The sequence below is a fragment of the Dama dama genome, chromosome 19, assembly GCF_033118175.1.
Source record: "Dama dama isolate Ldn47 chromosome 19, ASM3311817v1, whole genome shotgun sequence".
NCBI lineage: Eukaryota > Metazoa > Chordata > Mammalia > Artiodactyla > Cervidae > Dama > Dama dama.
In genome coordinates, this window is record NC_083699.1 from 36,706,070 (window position 1) to 36,729,809 (window position 23,740).

The 23,740-nt window shown below is 43.5% G+C and overlaps 1 protein-coding gene across 1 annotated transcript; it reads right to left on the reverse strand.

Moving 5' to 3' along the window:
* Positions 1-15,272: 15,272 nt before the first annotated feature.
* LOC133073915 (transmembrane epididymal protein 1A-like) lies at positions 15,273-16,160 on the reverse strand. The gene has a single exon (XM_061167899.1). It carries the CDS (start codon positions 16,158-16,160, stop codon positions 15,273-15,275), a length of 888 nt encoding a protein of 295 aa, XP_061023882.1.
* Positions 16,161-23,740: the final 7,580 nt, after the last annotated feature.

A 23,740-nucleotide genomic window follows, 5' to 3' on the forward strand; every position in this document is an offset into this window, starting at 1 on the left:
TTTTGCTGTAGGATGAGGGTGCATTTTTAAATGCTTGCTGTAATTAAGGTAGGGCCTCCAACGTGTGGGACTGAGCCTCAAAAAGTCCTTAAAACAGCCCTGATCATGTTTGAGTGACTATATTTTTTACAAAAATTAGGTGTAACCTAGCTTGTAAACCACAGATATGTCATTGTATCTTCATAAAGATTAACGGTTCTTTGTAGGGCACTACTGCTCCCTAAAGTATTTTGGAAATTTGTATTTTTTGGTCATGACAAATAGGGTTTAAGCTGGCATTTTGTTGGGCTGGCAAAAGATTTGTGTCCCTCAGGACTTTTAAATAGAAGTAAAAAACTTGTTTATAATGATCCATTTCTACAATCTAACTGAACCTGGAATTATGTAGGTGGAAACCTGCTTATAATTATTTGAGCTCAGAAATAATTTCATTTTATAAATGAAGACAAAGTGTTTGCTTGTTTTTGGGGGGTTTATTGGCGAGGTTTAGTTAAATATCAAATTTCCTGGGAAGCAACAACTGTAAATATCAAGGAAAGATTGTACTGTATTTTATGTAATACTTTACTAAAGAGTTCACCATTTTAAGATGTCACTGGTGGCAATCCTCTTGTCTTACTGGAATCACTAAATCTGTCTGCATTTTAACTGTCATTTCATGGTGATTCTACATTTATATAGGAATATAGTGATGTGGTCTATATGACAAAATGTCAATTCTAAAGGAAAAGAGTCAATAATATTCAGTTGAATATAGAAGATTTGGTTTTATAGCGGCCCACAATGAACTCTTGCCAACATGCCAACCCTGCAGTTCTTTTCTAATAAACAGTGACCCCAGCAAGATAAAGTGAAGATTTTTACAAAGAAACGTATTTGTTAAGTTGATAGCATAGACTTCCCTGGTGGCTCGGATGGTAAATAATCCATTTTCAATGCAGGAGACCCAGATTTGATCCCTGGATTGGGAAAATCCCCTGGAGAAGAGGATGGCTACCCACTCCAGTATTCTTGCCTGGAGAATTGCATGGACAGAGGAGCCTGGCTGGCTTCAGTCATGGAATTGCAGAGTCAGACATGACTGAGTAACACATACATACACACAAAGCTGATAGCATATCATACTTTTGAAATTTAAAGGAAAAGTGTGAAAATGAGAATTTTTAAATAATTTAAAGGCTTGCAGCCTGCAGGAGGGCATGGCAACCCACTCCAGGATTCTTACCTGGAGAATCCCCATGGACAGAAGAGCTTGGTGGGCTACAGTCCAAGGGGTTGCAAAGAGTCAGACATGACTGAGTGACTAAGTGCACAAAGGCTTGCAAAATAGGATGAATAACATATTGTAGGAAAAAAACTCAAATTACCAGTGAATTATAGGTTGTATAAATGATGACAGGAAAAAAATCCAGCTGAAATGATATTTTTATTCCCCTGAATTCTGATGATACTGTTCTGAGAAAAATCAAAGAGATGGTGAAAGCTGCTGAACATCAGCTGTGTAATGAGATCAAGCTAGACATTTTTATTTCTGGTGGATGAGAGCCCCCTGGGGGATAAAAAAGCACTCTGCTCACATGGGTGAGGTTAAGGACTACAAAAAGCCGCCGTGGAAGTTTGTTTTCAAAATTACTGACGGTTGACACAGAAGCGTTGAAACCCTTAAACCCTTCAACGCTTAAGGGTTGAAACCCTTAAAAATGATTTCGTAAAAACAATAATTCCCTTTTCTAATGCCATTGTATGTGCCACAGATTGAGCCTCAGCTATAATTTCTGGCAACGTAGGTTTGTAGGCCATTAAAAAAATTAGCAACAGATGTTTAGCACAATACAAAGAAAACTGCATTTTTATATTCATTCTGGATTCCTTGCCATTTTTCATGATTTTCACTGTTACTCTGATACCGTCCCAAGGAGGCCACCTTTGAAGGCTAACTTCTCTAAGACCTCTTGTCTTCTCTTCCAATTGAGCCTCTATTCTTCACCACCTGATGAAATGAAAGAATCCCAGGCCACAGTGAAATAAATGAAGTCCAAAAGTCGTGTGTAAAATGTGGGACTCTGTTGTTGCCATGGTAATAAAAACTATTTTCTGGGAGGTGTCTATTATCCAAAAAAAAAAAAAAAAAAAAGGCACAAAGGTAATATATTGAAGCATGTTGTACACAACTATCCATATACCCAACTGAGTTCTGATTCAGGTATGTTCAACCAGTCTTCTCTTTCTCCCATGGCCTCCCCTGCCCCCCAGCCTGGCCTGCACTTTCAAAAGCCTGCAACAGCATTGCCTGATTGTCCTGCAAACTCGACCACACACATTCAGTCAAGCACCTTCCATGTAATCACGGAGACTCAAGCAGCCACACATCCTATCTCTCCATCTTTTTTTTTTAAATGTGTGTGTGTGTGTGTGTGTGTGTATGCTTGTCCACAGAGACAAAAATGATGACAATGGCTAGCTTTTAGAGCACCATGAACTATTAATATACATGTCCACTGAATTATCTTTTTTTGAAAATTTATTTTATTGAAGACTAGTTCATTTACAATGTTGAGTTAGCTTCTAGCGTATGGATATGGATACTAGGCATAATGCTCCTGCGCAGTCGTGTCCGACTCTTTGCGACCCCATGGACTGTAGCCTGCCAGGCTCCTCTGTCCACGAGATTTCCCAGGCAAGAATACTGGAGTGGGTTGCCATCTCCTCCTCCAGAGGATCTTCCCAACCCAGGGATCTTTCAGACTTAGGGATCAAACCCAGGTCTCCTGTGTCTCATGCACTGCAGGCAGATTTAGTGTATAGCAAAGTGATGAAGTTTTACATATATATATTATTTTTCATATTCTTTTCCATTATAGTTTATAACAGGGTGTTGAATATAATTTCCTGTGCTATGCAGTAGGACCTTGTTGTTTATCCATTCTATATATAATAGTTTGCATCTGCTAATCCCAAACTCCCAATCCATCCTTTCTCCACCTCCTCCTTCCTCCTTGGCAACAACAAGTCTGTTCTCTATGTCTGTCTGTTTCTGTTTCATAGATAAATTCACTTATGTCCTATTTTAGATTTCATATATAAGTAATATCATATGATATTTGTCTTTGTCTGACGTACTTCAATCAATCAATCAATTCAGTCACTTAGTCGTGTCCAACTCTTTGTGACCCCATGAACCGCAGCACGCCAGGCCTCCTTGTCCATCTCTAGGGCTATCCAGGTTGCTGCAAATGGCATTGTTTCATTCTTTTTATGGCTGAGTAATAGTCCATTGTATTTATGTACCACATCTTCTTTATCCATTCATCTGTCAGTGGACATTTAGGTTGCTTCCATGTCTTGGCTATTGTAAACAGGGCTGCTTTGACCATCGGGGTGTATGTATCTTTTTGAATTATAGCTTTGTCTGGATATGTGCCTGGGAGAAGGATTGCTGGGTCATATGGCAATTCTATTTTTAGTGTTTTGAGGAACTTCCATACTATTTTCCATAGTGGCTGCAGCAATTTACATTCCCACTTATAGTGTAGGAGGGCTCCCTTTTCTCTACACCTTCTCCAGCATTTACTATTTGTAGACTTTTAAATGATGGTCATTCTGACCAGTGTGATGTGGTATCTCATTATGGTTTTGATTTGCATTTCTCTAATAATTAGCAATGTTGAATATCTTTTCATGTGCCTACTGGCCATTTGTATGTCTTCTATGGAAGAATGTTTATTCAGATCTTCTGTCCATTTTTTAAATCAGATTTTTTTTTTTGCTATTGAGTTGTATGAATTCTTTACACATTTTGGATATTAATACCTTATCAGATTTATGATTTGCAAATATTTTTTTCTATTCAGTTGGTTTCCTTTAACCAATCATTTTTCTCAAGTTGCAGAGCAGAATAGTTGTGCTGTATTTAGTTTCAGGAATTTTTGTGTGTGTGTAGTATGACACTACCTGCTCGTGTAAGTGACATCCTGTGTGAAGCCTGCATTTGCACACAGGATTTATATGCAGACAAAACAGTGTGCCATGATTTACCTGTAGACAGAGTCAAGTTCAGAAAATTACTATCAACTATCAAACTCAATACTCTCTTTTTATAACAAATACTTTGTAAAGCCCCTGTACTATCTTGAACTGAAATTCATGGGTAATATAATTTATCTACATACATTATTGCAAAGACTAGATAGACAGATGACACTGTAATATCTGTCAATGCCTCCCAACCAAAGACCCTCAGGAACCTGCTTACAGTCGAATAAGTTAAACCTACTGCTCACTGCAAGTGAGAATACGCAGCACAGAGAAGGGAATTGGAGGGTTAAGGTTTGTTTTATGACTTTCAGGAGGATTCATGAAAGTGGTGCTTTGCTTTGAATTGGATCCTTTCAAGAAGTGGGAATTGTTCTATAGTTGGATATTTTGATAAATGTTGCCCAGAAGGAGGGCATATTAGAGCTAAAGCTATCATTGTAAAACAGTAGTCACCCTTACTAGCCAACATAGGGAGACGTTTAGTCATTTCTCTGGTTTGAACCATGTTCACATTTGTCTGTGTTTAGACGTGATTACAGAGTGCGCTTGTTTTTATCCTGATCCATCAAACTCTCAGAGTGGCTTTGTCCGATCCTGGAGGTCTGTGAAATGGTTAATGTGCCATGGGAGAACACGATGTTGAGCACTGAGTGCCAGGCTGACTCCCAGGTGTCAGGGATGGCTTTTGTCATTTTCATGTCCTAACTGAAATTAAAAGGAGACATAATAATGATCCATAATTAAGTAATGTACATTTCCATATGTAAATGCTGCAGCATAATTATACTAAACCACATAATAGAGTCAAATGATTGCACTCCCTTATATAAGTCAGTTTGGATTTAAAAGTAAGAACATTGGAAATGTTTCCTTACAATAAATGCAGAAGAATGAAAGAGTAGTTCCAGTTATCATCAGAATTTAAATTGGTGTTAAAATATACAATAACATACCAGGCTCATTTATATATGATAAGAGAAAGAAGCAACAATAGCCTTAATGGAAACAGGAATAACAAGTTAAGCAAATTATAGGCTGTCAAAGAAGAAAGTATAAAGAAGAACAATATTTTCATGACACATTGGCCTTATTTATGAATAGTGAAGAAAAAAAACCCTTTTGTATGACATGGAGCAAAAGAGTGAAGAAACATCTCAGAGATCATATCTCCTGTATTGAAATTTCAATACTCATTCAATGCATGCACACTAGGAATTAAAAAGACCTTTAAGATCATAGATCTTATACAATAAACTGAAAGATAATGCATATTTTAATACAATGCGATTCTCTCCAGGCTCCTGACCAGTACTTCTTGCTAAACCTGAGTCTCAAATTGAGGCAGATTAAAAGGATAAACTAACCCTATAGGGTTGGTGCTATGATTAAAGATGTCTGGTAGCTCATACAACTCAATAACCAAAAAACAAACAACCCAATCAAAGAATGGGCAAAAGGCCTAAATAGCCATATAGATGGTCAACAACTAAATGAAAAGGTGCCCAATGTTATTAATCATCAGGGAAGTGCAAATAAAGACTACAATGAGATATTATCTCACACCTGACAGAATGGCTGTCATCCAAAAAGACAAGAAGTAACAAGTGTTAGTGAGGATGTGCACAGATGGTGGGAATCTACATTGGTGCAGCCACTGTGGAAACAGTATGGAGGTTCCTCAAAATGTTAGAAAGAGAACCACTATGTGATTCAACAATTCCACTTCTGGGTATTTATCCAAAGGAAACAAAAATACTAATTAGAAAAGGTATCTGTACCACCCCATGTTCACTGTGACGTTATTTACAAAAGCCAAGATATGGAAGCAACCTAAGTGTCTGTCAGTGGATGAATGGACAAAGAAAATGCCGTGTATACATGTATAATGGAATATCATTCAGCCACGAAAAAGAATGAAATCTTGTCATTTGCAACAATATCAATTAACCTTGAGGACATTATGCTAAGTGGAATAAATCAGAGAAAGACAGGTACCATATGATCTCACTTATGTGTGGAATCTAACAACAGACAACAAATAAAAACTGAACTCATGGATAGAACAGATTGGTGGTCACCAGAGATGGGGATAGGTGAAATGAAAGAAGGTTAAAAGTACAAACTCCAAGCTATAAATAAATAAATCATGGGGTTTTACAGCTAATACTAGTGTATCAGATATTTGAAAGTTGTTATGAGTGTGGACCTTAAAAGCTTTCATCACAAGGAAGAAAAAAAAAAAAGAAAGAAAAGAAGAGAGACATGCCTGGGAAGGACCTGTTTGGAGTCCCTTTAGTCTGGTGGTGCTCTAGTGTTGATCCTTTATCAATTGTTCTGCGCTTCCTGTTATCTGGACGTTTGGGGCACTATTGCCGGGTCATTAAGCCTTGTTATTTCTAATTTAGAACATTCATGTGTCCCTATCATTTGCCTTTCAAACCCAATCTATTTCTTCTAACAGATTGTCACCACATCTGGCATCTCAACCATCTTGCCAGAAACTTGAATAAGGAGTGAACTGAAGTGTTTTTATGACCTGAGGAATGAAACCGCCATCTTTTCTTACTTTTCAAATATTAGCGACTAAAAAAGAGGTTGGGGGTCACTTAGGAAATTCTGAGAAGCTCCAATGATGAAGATAAAAGACGTTTTACCAATGAAAACAAAATTTCTCTGCTTAACGTAGGCCTTGTGTTTCCCAATCAACCTCTCCCAATCAGCGTGCCTTTGCCACTTACTGTCTCCCTTGGTGCACACTGGAGAGCAATTGGTCAAGGAGTTTGCTTTTAATAGCGTGTAGGAGGAGGTGGTTCTAGATGCTTAGGGCTAAACCTCAACATATGAACTAATCAGGTCAATGCTACTTCCCACTCTAGATCTGAGAGCGCCGGGAAACTTTGTTGTTCGCTGATTCTTAGAAGGAGCTAGAGAAATACTGTACGCAGAAAAGATTCAAAGAATCAGTCCACCCCTCCCTGATTCAGCCATCTCCCTCCTCATTTCCCCAGATTAGGCGTGTAAACTCTGAGCGCCTGGGGCCAGCCGGCCCTCGCCCGGCCCGAGTGTGAGAAGAGCGCTCGGCAGCTAGAGAGTCCCAGTTGGGCATCCACGCAGGACGCGGAAACCTTCTCAGCCGCGCAGTCTCTGCGTCCTGAATTTGTCTTGCCAGACAGCTGACGATACCAACGACCCGGGAGGGGCGGATACACAACCCCGTCCCTGCTCTCTCCCCGGCCCGGGGGCGGCGAGGCAGGTAGTCCAGCGCGATGCTGCGCGGTCGTCCCTTGGGCGCCCCCTGGGATAGTCGCGCAAAGGCGTGGCGGCGACCCCGCAGCTTCTTATCTGAGCAGAGGTGGGCTCCGGGCTGAGTTCCTGATCTCTGCCCAGCCCCTAGGAGGGGAGAGGAAAGCGCACAGGAGTGAGGGGCCCTAGCACCCTGGCCATTCTCAGACCGGAACCTCTTTAACAAGAGGGTAGCCGTGGAGCAGGCACAGTCCCACGAATAGCCTGGCAGAACTGGGCTCTGTGCATTCCTTACACTTTACTAGGTAGTTCCGTGCCCTTAGTACAGTTTTAATTTTGGTTTCATTGAAAACAAACAAACAATCAGAAGTACAAAATGCGTGAAAGTCAAGTGTCTCTTCCAACTCTGTCTCCCAGTACTCACGCTCCTAGCTCCTGTCCCAGGACATCAGGACAGGTCGATGGGCTAGGCAGTGAGGATGCTGCCACTCTGAGATTGGTTCTTGGGTTCTTGGGGAGTGCGTACCTGGGGAGTGGGGTTGCTAGAGGAAGTTAGAGGAAGTTGCTAGAAGGATCTGTTTTCAGAAGGGCAGAGGGCCTATGAGGGTGGGCAGGCAGTTCTGGGAGAAGGCCTGTTTTTCTCCCCAGTTGGGAGAAAAACCTGGGGAAGGTCGGTTTTTCCCTGGTGAGGGAGGTGGGTGACTTGGGTCACTGTCTTTAAAGAATTGCTAATTAGAGAGGAAAACCCTTTTGCTATCAAGGATGCCATTGCCAGTGAGGAAGGGGGAAGGGTAATCTCTGAACTCTCCTGGAAACTGGAAGAAGGCCCAGAGCTTGTGTGTGGGGCAAGAGAAGAGAGAGGGAGGGAGGGAGAGGAAACGTGGGGAGAGGGGGAGAGAGAGAGAGAGGCTTGTGGGGATGGGGAGGGATACCTCAGCCAGGGCTGAAGAGGTTGGAGAACTTGAAATATACACCATCATCCTTCCCGTGGTCCCTTTTGTACCAGCAGTCTAGTGAAGAGCAAGGAAGTTTGATGGTAGGTGCTCCATAACCTGGGTGGCTTCCTGGGTGGTGCAGTGGTAAAGAATCCAACTGCCAATGCAGGAGACTCAAGAGACGTGGGTTCAGTTCCTGGGTTGGGAAGATCCCCTGAAGAAGGAAATAGCAACTCACTCCAGTATTTTTGCCTGGAAAATTCCATGGACAGAGGACCCTGGCAGGCTATGGTCCATGGGGTTGCAAACAGTTGGACATGACTGAACGAGCAGAATGAACTGAGTAGTTAACTCTATACTGTTCAATAATCAAACCAGAATAGTGCCCACTGTGGCCCTTGAATTAACTCCCAGTCCCACCTCACCAAGATATTGGTAACACCCTCAGCTGGTGTGGCTTAGGGGGACATCCTTGTCCTAAGTGCGTGCATCTCTCCTCATTATTTCATCATCCAGTTTTATTTAATGACAAGTACCAACACCAGCACTTTGTTGATGCAGCTTGGGCAACACCATGGGGCAATGCAGGACCGGTTCCACTAGTAACTCGTAGAGTAAGTTCCCTCCCAGTGTCGCTTCCTGGGAAGGCAAGGAGGAACTGGGAACAAGAAGCAAACCTTTGTTTGCTACTCCCTTTATTAAGACAGCGTCAATATTTGGTTTCTCTATTATAGCAAAGTCCAGGTTTTCCTCCCTCTCCCCTGGCTACTCTTTAGTGGTCTGCCTCACGAGTGTCTGTCTTCTTTTTCTCAGTTAGATAAGGTCCTCTGAGTCCTGTTCCAAGCCCTCTTCCCTGTACCCTCCCCCTGGGCGATCTCATCCATCCTCATCAATGGCTTTAATGACTGTTTTTGATTTTCAGATTGCCCTCTCTACTCATCCCTTCCTCTTGAGCTCCAGGCACCACATACATCCACCTGCTTCCAGAACAGCACCTTAATATCATGTCTCCATCCAGAATTCATCGCTTCTTCCACAGCCCCCATCATGGATTTCATTTTCTCGGTGATTGCATTTACTTTCTTCTTCAGCTATACAAGCTTTGTCTTGCCCCACCCCCAGCCCCCTCCCCCACCCTACTGACCTCCAGACTTGATGTCCTGGTTGGGGAGGTCTAAATAAGCTCCCCAATCCACTCACTGTTCTTCTCATCCAGCCATCATCACTTGTTAGTCACCTAACTGGTCTCCCTGCTTCCAGGTTTGCCTTCCTCCAGCCCTCACCCACATGGAGCCTGAGTGATGTTTCCAAAATGGAAATTTGATCCCTACTGTCAGTTTTAGGACAAATGCTCAATGCCTTCATGTGGCCTAGAAAGATTCTGACCCTTGTTTGCCTTTCTACTTTCATGGCTCATCTTGAAGCATCCTACTTTCATGCACTTTCTGCAGTGTTTATGCAATGACCTGGAGACTTTCCTATGGCTTTTTCCCTTTTTCTGACCATGGAATTTTCCAGGCAAGATTACTGGAGTGGGTTGCCATTTCCTTCTCCAGGGGATCTGAGAACAAGTCGCTCAGTCTTGTCCGACTCTTTCCCTTCCTCCAGGTTTCTTCCTTCAGGCCCCTGTCTCCACACTGTTCTAGTAAGCTTTCCCTGAGTCTCAAGTCTGGCTTAGCTGCCCTTCATCACAGTCCTTTACAGACTGTGCTTACTTGCTTTCTATTTGCCTTTCTTCTCCCACAGCCACAGTTGGCTTGAAGACAGAGACCTGGGCATCTGAGTCACTTCTTATATTCTCAGGTCCTAGCATGGAGCCTAGCATATAGTATATGCTCAATAAATATTAACAGCTTGAATGAATAAATGAAAGAATTTAACATGTGAAAATAGATGAAAACCAATCAAAGGAGAACAGCAAAGGTGTTCTTTTCAGGCTTGCTGCAGCAAGGGAGTCAGCTGCCATTATTTGCTTTTTATCAAAGGCTCAGGTAGGCAGAGGAATGGGAAGGCATCATGGTGGGGAAAAAAACAGAAGCCTTCAGGGGATGCTTTGCTTGGAAGCTGTTGTCATAGGGAAGCTGTAGTCAGGCTAACTAGAAGTGGAGTCTCATGTAATTGTTTAGGGGTGCATATTTGGCTTTTTTCGGTTGGTCCTAAGCTAGAAAGTGAAGTCACTCAGTCGTGTCCGACTCTTTGCGACCCCATGGACTGTAGCCTATGAGGTTCCTCCATCCATGGAATTTTCCAGGCAAGATTACTGGAGTGGGCTGCCATTTCCTTCTCCAGGGGATCTTCCTGACCCAGGGATCGTACCTGGGTCTCCCACATTGCAAGCAGTTGCTTTTACCATCTGAGCCACCAGGGAAGCTCCCTAAGCTAGAAACAGGGCAGAAATTAGGAAGCTATTAGTTATTTATCAGGTCCTGTCCATTGTGTGTCAGTTGTTACAGGGATTATTGTTTGACTACCTGGACTCGTTGGTAGCGAGTGATAGCTGGCTAACTTTCTACAGGTCTGATTTGTAGATAGCAGACTGGCTTCCTGGGCTGGTTGCTGCAGACTGTGGGTCAGAGTTTTATTTTCAGAGTTTATTTTCAATATATGGTCTGTATGTGTATTCAGAATCTCTAACTAATACATATTGAGTATCTGCTGAATGGTATACACAACACTCTGTGTTAAGTGTTGTGTATGAAGAACCATGTTTATTTCCCAGAATACCTCTGTAGGGTAGATATTACCATGTCTGCTTAACCCTGATCACTTCTTCCTTTGAAGCTCATGCTAGTCACATTTTCTATCTTCTGTACTTCCTTGATGCCTTACCACACTGCCCCCTTCCAAATTCACCAAGAACTGGGCTCCAGGTTCTTCTCAGCCAAGGTTGCCATCTTCCAGGCATGTCAGTATCCTTAGTTCTTTCTCATAGTACTAGACTCCCAGTTCTGGAGTTCCTTATCTTCAGTGACCCTCACCTGGTCATCAGGTACATCAGGCAATATCACCAGGAATGGCCTAGCCTCTAATATGTAAACCCTACCTTCTACCCTCTTGTGCATGTGTGCTCAGTCACCTCAGTCTCGTCCGGCTCTTTGCAACCTTGTGGACTGTAGCTCACTCGGCTCTTCGGTCCATGGGATTCTCCAGGCAAGAATATGGGAGTGGGTTACCATGCCCTCCTCCAGGAGATCTTTCTGATCCAGGGATCTAACTCTAGTCTCCTGCATTACAGGTGGGTTCTTTACCTCTGAGCCACCTGGGAAGCCCTCTACCCTCTTAAGGTGGTTGAAATAATATCCTACCCTTTTAGCCCTGTGAGGCAGTAATTAATTCTGGGTAAGAGCATTATGGTAGACTTCCAAATACTTTAAACTATTTTTTGTTATTTTCTAAGATGTCTAAAATGTGTAACCTGAAAAAGAAAAGAAAAAAGCCTCTTTTTTTAAGTAAAAAAATTATTTTAAAAAAATTTAAATTTAAAACTCAGTGTCACCTACCTGCACACCCATCTCTATCATTCTCCTTCTGGAGGGTTCAGGGAAGGGAAGAAATCCATAGAACATTATATAGTTGTAGTCATACTGTAGTCAGATCCTATAATGACAAAGTTCATTTAAAATGAAGTTTGTTGTTGTTTAGTCGATAAGTCCTGTCCAACTCTTTTGTGACCTCATGGACTGTTGCCTGTCAGGCTCCTCTGTCCATGGGATTTCCCAGGAAAGAATACTGGAGTGGGTTGCCATTTCCTTCTCCAGGGGATCTTCCCCACCCAGGGATTGAACCTGGGTCTCCTGCGTTGCAGGTAGATTCTTTACTGTCTGAGCCATCAGGAAAACCCAAAATGAAGTTATTACTACTCTTTTGGAAGGTCTCCAATACATGACAAACACGTTGACTTAAATCCTACTTGAGTGGTCATGTTTTGTTATGCTGAGTATGACGACTAATTTTTTGTGTTAACTTGGCTGGGCCATGATACCCAGTTGTTTGGTCAAACATCAGTCTAGATGTTGCTGTGCAGGTAATTTCTACAAATGTGATGAACATTTAAATCAGTAGACTTAGGTAATGTGGTTTGGCCTCATTTCATCAGTTGAAAGCATCAAAAGAAGAGTCTGAGGTGCCCTGAAGAAAAATAAATTTTGCCTCCAGACCACCTTCAGATTCAAGATGGCAACATCAACTCAACTCTTCCCTGGGTCTCCAGGCTGAAGATTCTGGACTTGCCAGTCTTCACAATCTCATGAGTCCGTTCCTTGAATTCTCTATCTGTCTCCATCCCATTGGTTCTGATTCCTTAGAGAGCCATGACTGATGCTCTGGGCAAGGGCCAGATGTGCAGGACAAGAATTCTGCATACAGCACAAATGAGATAAGCAGAACCCACATCTGTGTATTACCTCCCACCTCTGCCTCAGTGAAGAAAAGTGTTAGTGTTAGTCACTCATTCATGTCTAACTCTTTGTGACACCATGGACTGTAGCGCGCCAGGCTCTTCTGTCCGTGAAATTTCTCAGGCAAGAATACTGAAGTGGGTTTCCATTCCCTTCTCCAGGGGAACCTCCCAACTCGGAATTGAACCCAGGTCTCCTGCATTGCAGGAGGATTCTTTTACCATCTGAGTCACCAGGGAAGCCATCAGTTTTCTGCACCTTTAATTCCTGCTCCTTGCATCAGACCCAGCATCTGATAAGATATTTACATTTGTTGACTGAGAGATTCTAATTTGGAAGGTGGTTTTCAGCCAGTGTGTGATGTCATTAGCATTTTAAGCTTCTTATTTTCAAGCTAAAGGAAGAAGAGTCTTACCATTATCCTTGAATAAAGGATGCTCTACTAACAGGTGGAGAAGGAAATGGCAACTCACTCCAGTATTTTTGCCTGGGAAATTCCAAGGACAGAGGAGCCTGGTGGGCTACAACAGTCCATGGGGTTCCAAAGAGCTCGACGTGACTGAGGGACTAACACTTTCACTCTTACTTTTCACTACTAACGGGAAGAGATGTGTTTATCATAAGTCATCCTGAAAGGAAATCTGTGCTGAGTTTTCAGGGAGGGGGATCAGCCACATTTTGTGGAGAAAAAAAGAATAAGAAAAGTCTAACTTTTGCAGCTTCTCAGTGATAAGTGATCATATGAACACTTGCTATGGCCCCTCTCAAGACTTTATATGAGAAGTATAAAGTGGGGGTGGGGGAGCTTGGGAATTCCTTGGTGGTCCAGTGGTTAGAACTCAGCACTTTTACTGCTGGGGCCCACAGGCTGGGAACTGAGATCCCACAAACTGAGAGATGTGCCCCCCTCCAAAAAAAAGAATAAAGAATGAAGTAAGGGGACCTGAAGTTTAAGGTTTACTAGCTTTTGGGGTAAAGTTGACTCTGTTTCTGGGTTTTTAGGTGGGGACACAAAGAAGGATGTTGGCCTTTCCTTAGGGTGGGGAGGAAAGCTGAGGCTGGCCTGGTTCCAGCTGGGGGAAGTCATTTCTCTTTTCTAGACCCAGAGTGTTCCTTCCCTCCAAGCGCTGCCCTGTGACTTGCCAGACCCCTGCCCCATTTCCATTCCTTCCCTTGTTCCCCTTGTTTGCTTTAAGCCCTATCCCACTGTTTCCAGGGCTTGTTTCCATACTCATGCACCCTACTTCTTTAGGGAGTGTCCAGTGGTATTTCGGAGGACAATGTACAGCCCATCTTGCCCTCCATCTGCAAATGCATATCCCTCTCTGTACTTCATAGAGCGTTCCGTCTTTGAGGACAGCATCTCTGACTGTGTGGGTGGTGGCAGAATTGCAGCTGCTTCATTGTGTGGGCTCTTTTCTCCATGGTCCTTTCTCCACCACTGTGGTCAGCATCTCCTCCCTTTTTCCTGCCTCTTCAGACTTCCAAATGCTGGCTTTATCATCTCACATAAGCACACACGCGCTGTCAGGAGCACTTTTCTAGTTGTACCCAGAGATAAGTATTTTTATATAGTTCGCTTTCATATATTTCACTGAGGATGTGAAGTTATTAACACCTCCTGCTTCTGGGAGAAGCTCAGTGAGTACAGTGGCTGAAAGTTCTGCAGCTTCCAGGAGCTGGTGTTCTCAGCTTCCCTCTCAGCTTGGAGTCCCTGCGTCTTCAGAACTGCTGAGGTAATTTGCGCCCCAAGTTTCATGGCGGTCCTTGCCTTCTGCTCCTATCAACTGAAATCTTTTCTTTGATCTCACCCCAGAATCACTCACACAAGACATGTGTATGTGTATCATAGACTTTATTGAAACAATGGAGTTGTTTTATGTCATAGCAAAAACCAAACAACCTAAAATTATACAATATAATCCTTGTTTCTTATACCCACCCTTGGGAATCCCTCCCTCGCTTCCTTCCTCCCCAGACTTGAGCCCTGCTAACCTGATTGCTGCCCTATCCCCTCATCCCTCGTTCCCTCATGCAGAAGTAGCCTCATCCACTTTAGATGAGAAAACAGTAACAACAAAACCAGTTCTTCCTGACCCACTTAGTATGAGTAAAAGACAGAGCAAAAACCACCACAATATTGTAATTAGCCTTCAATTAAAGTAAATTAATAATTAAAAAGAAAAAAGAAATGAAGAAGCAGAAGCCCTCACCACGATGGGGAAACAGAGCTCTCTCCCTGGGACACATTTTACTACTTCAGCTGCAGGCCCACACAGCACACACACACCAAGCCAGCTCTGCCCCGGACATACAGAGCCCTGCCATGTCCCCAGAGACCCTCCATTTTCCTCTGTTTCCTCATTTCTTCTCTTCCTCTTGGATCCCAAAAGCTGTCAGAGGAAAGCACGACTCCTATTCTCGCTTCATGTGAATCCATGGTAAGGAACCACACTGGCTGGCAGGATAGGAGAGAGACAGGTCTGGAGAGAGGAGGGTGGTAGACAGAAGTAATCCTAGAAGGTTCATTTCAGAACAAGGAATGGGACCCCTGTGATGGAAAGCCACATTGCAGATCCCAGGATGTTCCTGCACGAGGCACACAGTGGGCATCCTCAAGACCCTCATTACAAAGGGTGAAGTGCCGAGATAGATTCTATCCCTAGACACCCCCGTCTAGTTGTGGGGCCCCTGCCCTGAACTTCTCAGGCTCCTCACTGCCCTCACATAGCGGGCACGGCTGGTACTCAGCACCCGGGGCCCTTTTCCAGGAGGAGAAGCGATGGTACCAGAGGCTGCAGAGGCTGTAGATGGCGGCCAGCACGACAGCCCCCAAGCCCAGGTGCCAGCAGAAGAAGGTGGTGACAAAGGCGAGGTCCACAGGGTTGTCCCCGCTCCAGGGCTGTCCGGAGGGAGGTGCGTACATCAGGACGCCAAGATGCAGCAGCCAGTTGCTGAGCACCAGCCCCATCCAGGTCTTGAGCACCCAGAGTGAGGGCTGGTCGGGGACCCAGACCTCGATGATGAGCACCAAGGCGACCAGGAAGGCGGGCAGCATGAACAGGGCGTGCACGCGGCTCTCCAGGGCGCTCTTGTTCTCAATGTGGTTTATCATCAGCAGCACCAGCACGCAGAAGGCCAGCGCCTCGGCCGCTCGCTCCAGTTTCATGTTCTGGCGCGCCTGACACGCCTGGCTGACGATGTCCACCACGCCGCTGAAGAGGAAGAACCCGTACATGGTGACGTGCTGCCAGGTGTCCTTGAAGACAAACGGCCGCTTCGGGTCCTCCCAGTCCACCATTACCATCCGGTTTGTTCCTGGCGGGTAGAAGAGCTCGGGCAAGATAACGATCAGGGAGAAGACCACCTTCACCACGGCTTCCCCAGAAACCAGCTGCCACCACCTGTGCCTTCGCTTGTCTCTCGGGGGCAGAGGGGGTTTGAGGAACCTCTGTCCCCGCAGCAGAGCCAAGGACACCAGCACCGAGTAGTAGAGTGCTATGATGAGGAACAACAGCGCTGCGACCAGGTGTCCCCCGAGGGTCCCCATGGTCCCGGTGTGTGCGGCAGGGCCACCGGCTGGAGAAGGGCAGCGACCTCACGCGCGCGTCTCACGAGCACGAGTGGCTGCCTTTGAGCGATGCGGAGATTCTCCTGATCTGGCCGCACCTGTGCTTCCCACACAGGGGAAGGTGCCCGAAGCCTTGGGAGTGACTCTCTCGGAGGCGTGATGGTGTACGTGCGTTGCGCCTCACTCTGTGCCTTCCTTAGATCCTAGGCCTGGGATTTCAACCTCTGCCCCTCGCTGTTGGCCCGGGTCTGCCCTTTCTCTCACCGCCTCCGCCCCACCGCTTCACAAGGAGAGGGGAGGGAGTTGGGTGTGCCAGCCAAGAGGGGTGTCAGCTGACTCCCTTCTATGGTCTGTTTCTCGGTGCCAGGCACGTTATGTAATTTTTTTTTCTCTCAGTTAAATCTGCCAATGATTCTGTGAGAAACTTATTGCTAAACAAAATTTACAGGTGACATGAAGGCTCAGAGGCGGGAAGGGACCCAGCAGGGACACAGCAGAGTCAGGATGGGACTGGATCTACTCATTTATCTGCACTGTGACTGAATCTCGGCTCCAACATTTACAACTCCTAGAACGGGGAAGCAAGTTGCTGACTTCTGGAGCCTCAGTTTCCTGATCTGTAGAATGGGAATAATAATTCCTTTCTGGGTTTGTTGTGAGGATTAAATGCAGACATATCGTATTATATTGTGCTTTGCTTTATTGAGGTTTTGCATATATTATGTTTTGTAAACAAATGAAAGATTTATGGTAACCCTGTGTCAAGCAAGTCTATTGGTGTCATTTTTCCAACAACATTGTTCCCTTCTTGCCTCTGTGTCACATTTGGGTTATTTTCACAATATTTCAAAATTTTTGTTATTCTTGTATCATTATGACGATCTGTGATTGCTGATCTTTGATGTTGCTATTGTAGTTGTTTTTTTTTTTTAAGTAATAAAATACTTTTAAACTAGGGTATGTATATATACATATTTAGACACAATGTTATTGCACACTTAATAGACCATAGTATATAATGTAAATATAACTTTTTTTTACGTGCACTGAGAAACAAACAAACAAAAAAACCCATGTCATTTTATTTATTGTGATGATCTGGAACTAGACCTGCAATAGCTCTGAGGTATCCATGTAGAATAATGTACGTAGAGTATCTGATCTATAGTAAATACTCAAAAAATGACAGGATTATTAGTAACTTTACTAGAATTAATACTATTTCTTGCTAAATTCCCATGATGCTGAAATTGTCGGAGTATTTCTGTGAATGATATCAAAGTAGGAATCATAAAGAAGAAAGTAAAAAACTTAATTATTTTTAAAAATTTAAAGTTTTTTTAATAGAATTCCAACATTAGAATTAATAATTTATGTATTAAAATTACTGCTGAAAAACAAATTTTGAGAGAAAAACAAACTAAAATTTTTCTCTATCTGTCACAAAGTGTTAGTCTTCTTATAATATAATAGGCTCTTATAAATCAAGAAGTTAAAAATGAATACCTTGTGGGAGAAAGTGAGGGTGGGATGTTTCGAAAGAACAGCATGTATATTATCTATGGTGAAACAGATCACCAGCCCAGGTGGGATGCATGAGACAAGTGCTCGGGCCTGGTGCACTGGGAAGACCCAGAGGAATCGGGTGGAGAGGGAGGTGGGAGGGGGGATTGGGATGGAGAATACGTGTAACTCTATGGCTGATTCATATCAATGTATGACAAAACCCCCAAAAATAATATAATAATAATAATAATAATTAACACTTTGGAGGATACTGCAATGTAAAAAGAACTTTTGCTTACCTTGCGTTACTCAAGTCTGACAACTAACCACTCTATGAGGAAGTTATGATTTCCATTTTCAAAATGAGTAAAATAAAATTGACAGAAATTAAAAAAAAAAAAAATGAATACCTTAATAGGAAAATGGGCGAAGGACATGAAGTGATTATTCATCCAAGAAAAACTATAAATTAACAAAAACTAAATTTAACAAACCTATGAAACACAAGAAAATGAATCTCACTGGTAAATAAACAAATAATAATAAAAATAAACATGGTACCTGTTGTGGACTGAAAGTTTGTCTCCCCCAGGGTTCATGTTGATGCTCTAGTCTCCAGAGTGATAGTGTTTGGAGGTGGGGTCTTTGGGAATGATTAGGCTTAGATCAAGTCATAAGAGTGGGACCCTTGTTTTGACATTCATTTCCTTACAGAAAGAGAAAGAGAAACAAAGGTCTCTCAGAAGAGTGTGAATTCTTTTGTTGTTGGGTAAAGTGGTCATATATATTTTATCTAGTTGGTTTACTGTGTTTTTCAAGTCCTCTGTTTCCTTACCTATCCTGTGTGTGCTGTTTCTCTCCATGTGCATGCACTGAGGAAAGGCCATGTGAGCACACAGCAAGCAAGTAGCTGTCTTTAAGTCAGGAAAAAGGCTTCCATCAGAACCCAACCATCTGGACTTCCCTGGCAGTCCAGTGGTTAAGACTCCCCCCCACTCCCACCTGCCACCACAAAAAAGAAGTACCCAACCATCTTGGCACTCTGATCTCAGATTTCTAGCCTATAAAACATGAAAAATGAATATTTGTGATTTAAGTCACCCAGTGCGCAGACTGAGCTAAGACAGAATTTTGGTACTGTAAGGTGAGATGCTGCTGCAACACCTAAGATTGTGGAAGCAGCTTTGCCACTGGATAATTGGGAGAGTCTGGAGGTACCTGCTAGAAAATTCTAGGTCAAGAGGGCCATGAAGGGACAATTAAAAATAATTCAGTTGATGACCTAGAAGGAGAAAAGGACAACTATAGAGAAAGTGTCCCTTTCCTTAGAGAATGCCTAAATAGTCACAAACAGGATGCTCGTGGAAATATGGGCTATAAAGCCCTTTCTGGTAAGGTCTCAGATGGGAATGAGAAACATGTTATAAGACATGTTGAAAAGGTGGTACTTATTATAAAAGTGGCAAAGAACACGGCTCAGTTATGTTCATGTTCTAGTGTTTTGTGGAAGGTAGAATTTGTGAGAAATTAAATTGCCTACTTAACTGGGGAGTTGTTGTACCAAGTTGTATCTGACTGTGACCCCATGGACTGCAGAATGCCAGGCTTTCCTGTCCTTCACTATCTTCCTAAGTTTGCTCAAACTCATGTGCATTGAGTCAGTGATGCCACCCAAACATCTCATCCTCTGTTGCCCTCTTCTCTTCCTGCCCTCAATGTTTCCCAGCATCAGGGTCTTTCCCAGTAAGTCAGCTCTTCACATCAAGTGGCCAAAGTATTGGAGCTTCAGCTTCAACATCAATCCTTTCAGTGAATATTCAGGGTTGATTTCCTTTAGGACTGATGGTTTGATCTCCTTGCAGTCCAAGGGACTGTCAGGAGTCTTTTGCAGCACCACAATTCAGCCTTCTTTATGGTTCAACTCTCAAATTCATACATGACTACTAGAAAAACCATTGCTTTGACTATACAGACCATCAGCAAAGTGATACCTCAGCTTTTTAATACACTGTCTAGATTTGTCATAGCTTTCCTTCAAAGGAGCAAGCGTCTTTTAATTTCATGGTTGCAGTCATTGTCCACAGTGATTTTGGAGCCCAAGAAAATAAAGTCTGTCGCTGCATTCACCTTTTCCCCTTCTATTTGCCATTAAATGATAGGACTGTGAATGTGAATGTGAAAGTCACTCAGTTGTGTCTGACTCTGCAACCCCATGGACTGTAGTCCATGGAATTCTTCAGGCCAGAATACTGGAGTGGGTAGCCTTTCCCTTCTCCAGGGAACCTTCCCAACCCAGGGATTGAACCCAGGTCTCCCGCATTGCAGGCAAATTCTTTACCAGCTGAGCTACCAGGGAAGCCCAAATGATGGGACTGGATGCCATTAACTGAAGAGATTACTAAGCAAAGTGTTGAAAGAAATTAGGTGCCTCCTAATTGATTATTGTTATTGTTGTTTAGTCATTAAATAGTGTCCTACTCTGTGACTCCATGGACTCTAGCCTCCATGGACTAGGCTCCTCTAACCATGGGATTTCCCAGACAAGAACACTGGAGTGGGTTGCCATTTCCATCTCCAATTGCTTATAGTAAAATGCAAAAAGAGAGGAATGCATTGAAGAAGCAATTGTCAAGCAAAAAAGATCTTAAACTTAAGGATTTGAAAATTCTCAGCCTGTCCATATTGCCAAAAATGAAAAAGATGTTCTGAAGAGAACAGGAAGGTGTGGCTCAACAATCTCTTGATAAGGGGATTAGTATGGGATTAGACTACAGACCTGATTAGCCACCCCATCAGAAACACTGCCAGTTTCAACAAAGGGAGTGGAGCTGAGACTAAATGAGGGAAGGCTCTTTGGCTTCTTAGGTCCTACAGGCAGAACTGGATGGTAAAGCTATTTGGCTGTGAACATGTGCTATTCTTCAAGACAATGGGAAAATGACCCTGAAGGCAATTCAGAGATCATTAGGGCTGCCTCCTTGGTTTCAAAATGTGGGAAGGGGGAGGGGACACCACCTCAATCTCAACAGTCCAGACAGTGGTCTTCAGGAACCTTGTGGGTGGGGTCACCTGGAGCTGAGGGGTGGTAACCTGCCAAGTAGAGCCACAGGGATGGGGTCGCCAATCCAGTGGGTCTTGAAGGCAGGATCATTGCTCCAAGGCGCTAACGGGCAGAGTATCTGACCAAAGAGAATTCTTCTTTAGCCTTAAGATGTAATGATATTGACCTTGCTAACTTTCGTACTTCCTTGGGACCATAACCCCTTCCTTTCACTTTCTCCCTTTTAGAAAGGGTACATCTAGCCTATGCCTGTCCCCATGACTGTATTTGGAAACACACAACTTGTCTGGTTTCACAGGTTCACAGCTGAGTAGGAGTTTTGCCTCAGGATGAATCATACCTTAAGTCTCACCCTTAGCTGACTTAGATACTATTTAGATAAACCTTTAGGCTTTTGATTTTAGAGTCGATGCTGGAGTGAGTTGACATTTTTGGTACTGTCGGGATGGGATGAATTTTTTGCGTATCTTTATGACTTTAAGGGAGGCCAGGAGCAGAATGTTATGGACTGGATGTTTGTGTCTCCTTACAGTTCATATGTTGAAGCACTAATACCCCAATGTGATGGTAGCTGGAGCTGAGGCTTCTAGGAGACAATTAGGTTCAAAGGAGGTCATGGGGGTTGGGCCCCTATGGTGGGATTAATGTCCTTACAAGAAGAGAGAGAGATGAGAATGCCCTGTCTACTCTGTAAGGACACAGCAGAGAAGATGGCCATCTGCCAGCCAGCAAGTATGTCTTCAGCAAGAACTGAATTGGCTAGTTCCTTGGTTTTGGATTGCCCAGCCTCCAGAGCTGAAGAAAAAAATATCTGCTCTTTCAGCCACTCAGTCTGTCATATTTTGTCATGGTGGCCCAAGCAGAGTAAAACAATGACCCATTAGTTGTTTAAGAGTGTGCTAATTTCCACAAATGTGTGAGTTTTCCTTCTGTAGTTGATTTCTAATTTCATCCCGTTGTGGTTGGAGAAGATACTTGATATGACATCTGTCTTTTAAAGTGTTCTGAATTGTGACCTAACGCATGCTTTCTCCTGGAGAAGGTCCATGTGCACTTGAGAAGAATGTGTGTTCTGTTGTTGTTGGGTAGAGTGTCCATGTGTGTTTGTTTTTAGGTGGAGGTCAATATAAGGGAAGACCTTCCAACTGGCCCTGGTTGCAGTGCCAGCAGCTTTATTATTGCCTAGTGGATCCAGAGGTAATAAATTTCATGGAGGCTGTGTCAAGTCCAGATATGAGAATCACAGTGAAGGCTTCATGATTCTGGAGGAAAACCATGATCGTGTTGGCAAATGGCAGAGTGACATTTTGAGAAACTGGATCTTAACTTGCTATTGGGCTCTTCTGGAGGCTTAACACTTTCCATACTGAACACTTGTATGGTAACCATGTTTTCTGGATATTTTCTGAATCTAAAGTCAGGTTGCATAACAATGCTCCATCATCAAACAGATACGTACAATGAGGCCAGGCTTGAGCATGACCTGAAAGCAAAAATAAGTGGCGGGAATATGTTGCTCACATTCCTAGCATGCTTCCCCCTTCCTCTGCTCCCTGTGCCAACACCTAGTAGAGCAGAGCTCTCTCTGACTGCTTGATGAGGAGGGGACAGTCAAGCTTGGTTCCAGGTGGCTCTCCCAGAGACGGTGTGCCGAGCAGTGCTATAGTTTTGCTCCAGATGGTCCTGAAGAACAGCGTATAAAACAAACACTTCTAGAGGGCAGAACTTTGAACAGAATATTAACATTAAAAAAAAAAATTCTACTTTTTCTGGAACAGCTCAAGGACCACTAAATCCTCTGTGTGTGTGCTCGTGCGCTCAGTCGCTTCAGTCAAGTTCGACTCTTTGTGAACCTATAGACTGAAGCCCAGGCTCCTCTGTCCATGGGATTCTCCAGGCAAGAATACTGGAGTGGGTTGCCATGCCCTCCTACAGGGAGATCTTCCTGACCCAGGGACTGAACCTGAGTCTCCTGTGTCTTCTGCATTGCAGGTAGATTCTTTACCACTGAGCCACCCAGGAAAGCCCACTAAATCCTGGGTAATAGTTAAAATCTTGTCATATGATCAATGACCTAGAAGAACTCAGATGAGAGGATTTATAACAAAGAAGTTTGGGGAAGAATTAAAGGCTCAAACTCTTGGAATGGGCCCTGAATATTCATCTCATGTGAATGTTGAACAAAATGTTCCCCCGGTGGGGGTTTTCAGTGACCAGGGACCAGGACAGTCCACTCTGCAATGGCATTCTGCTCCCTTCTCCCCAACCCAGTGTGTGATCAGTGGCCTCATGTTTACTATGGCCATGGTGGCTGGGGTGGAGCTTATCTGTAGCCTTAAGAATACCGACTTCCTCCCACAGAGGATGACATAGTTCCTCCCACTCCTCGATGACAAATAAGAAAAGTGGTGAAGAATGATAAATGATGAGCTAAAAAAAAAAAAAAAACCAACTTATGGCTGCTGCATTAGTGAATGGATATAAAAATATTTTTTCCATCCTAGCAACACTAGACCCTGAGGGTTGAGAGTTTTAACACCAAAGGGAAGAATATACCCATCAAGGGACACATTGATGATGTCATTGAACTGGAAGCGGGGGCGTCACATGGATAGTTCAGGCTCCTCAAGGCGCAAGGCAAACAGGCTAAAAAGAGGGATATGGTGTTGGCTGCAGCCAGTGGACACAGAGATGTATTAGGATTGCTGCTGCACAAGGAGATGGGGGGCAGGGATGCAGATGAAAGATGGTGTTTCACCAGGTTGGGTTCTTAGGTGACATGTCCAGTGGTAGTTAAAGGAAGGTACTTTGTAGGTAAGACCACCGAAGGCCCTTTGATTCACTTATTCATTCAACAGTGAATACTGCTAATGCCAGATGCTGTTCCAACCCTGAGAATACAACAAAGAAGAGAGACAAGACACAAATACTCAAAAAAACAAGAAAAATGCTACAGAATGACAAATGATAAGCTCTCTCCCCTCAAAAAAAA

Coding starts and splice junctions, on each gene's coding strand:
- LOC133073915 (XM_061167899.1), bottom strand. CDS start 16,160: ATGGGGACCCTCGGGGGACACCTGGTCGCAGCGCTGTTGTTCCTCATC.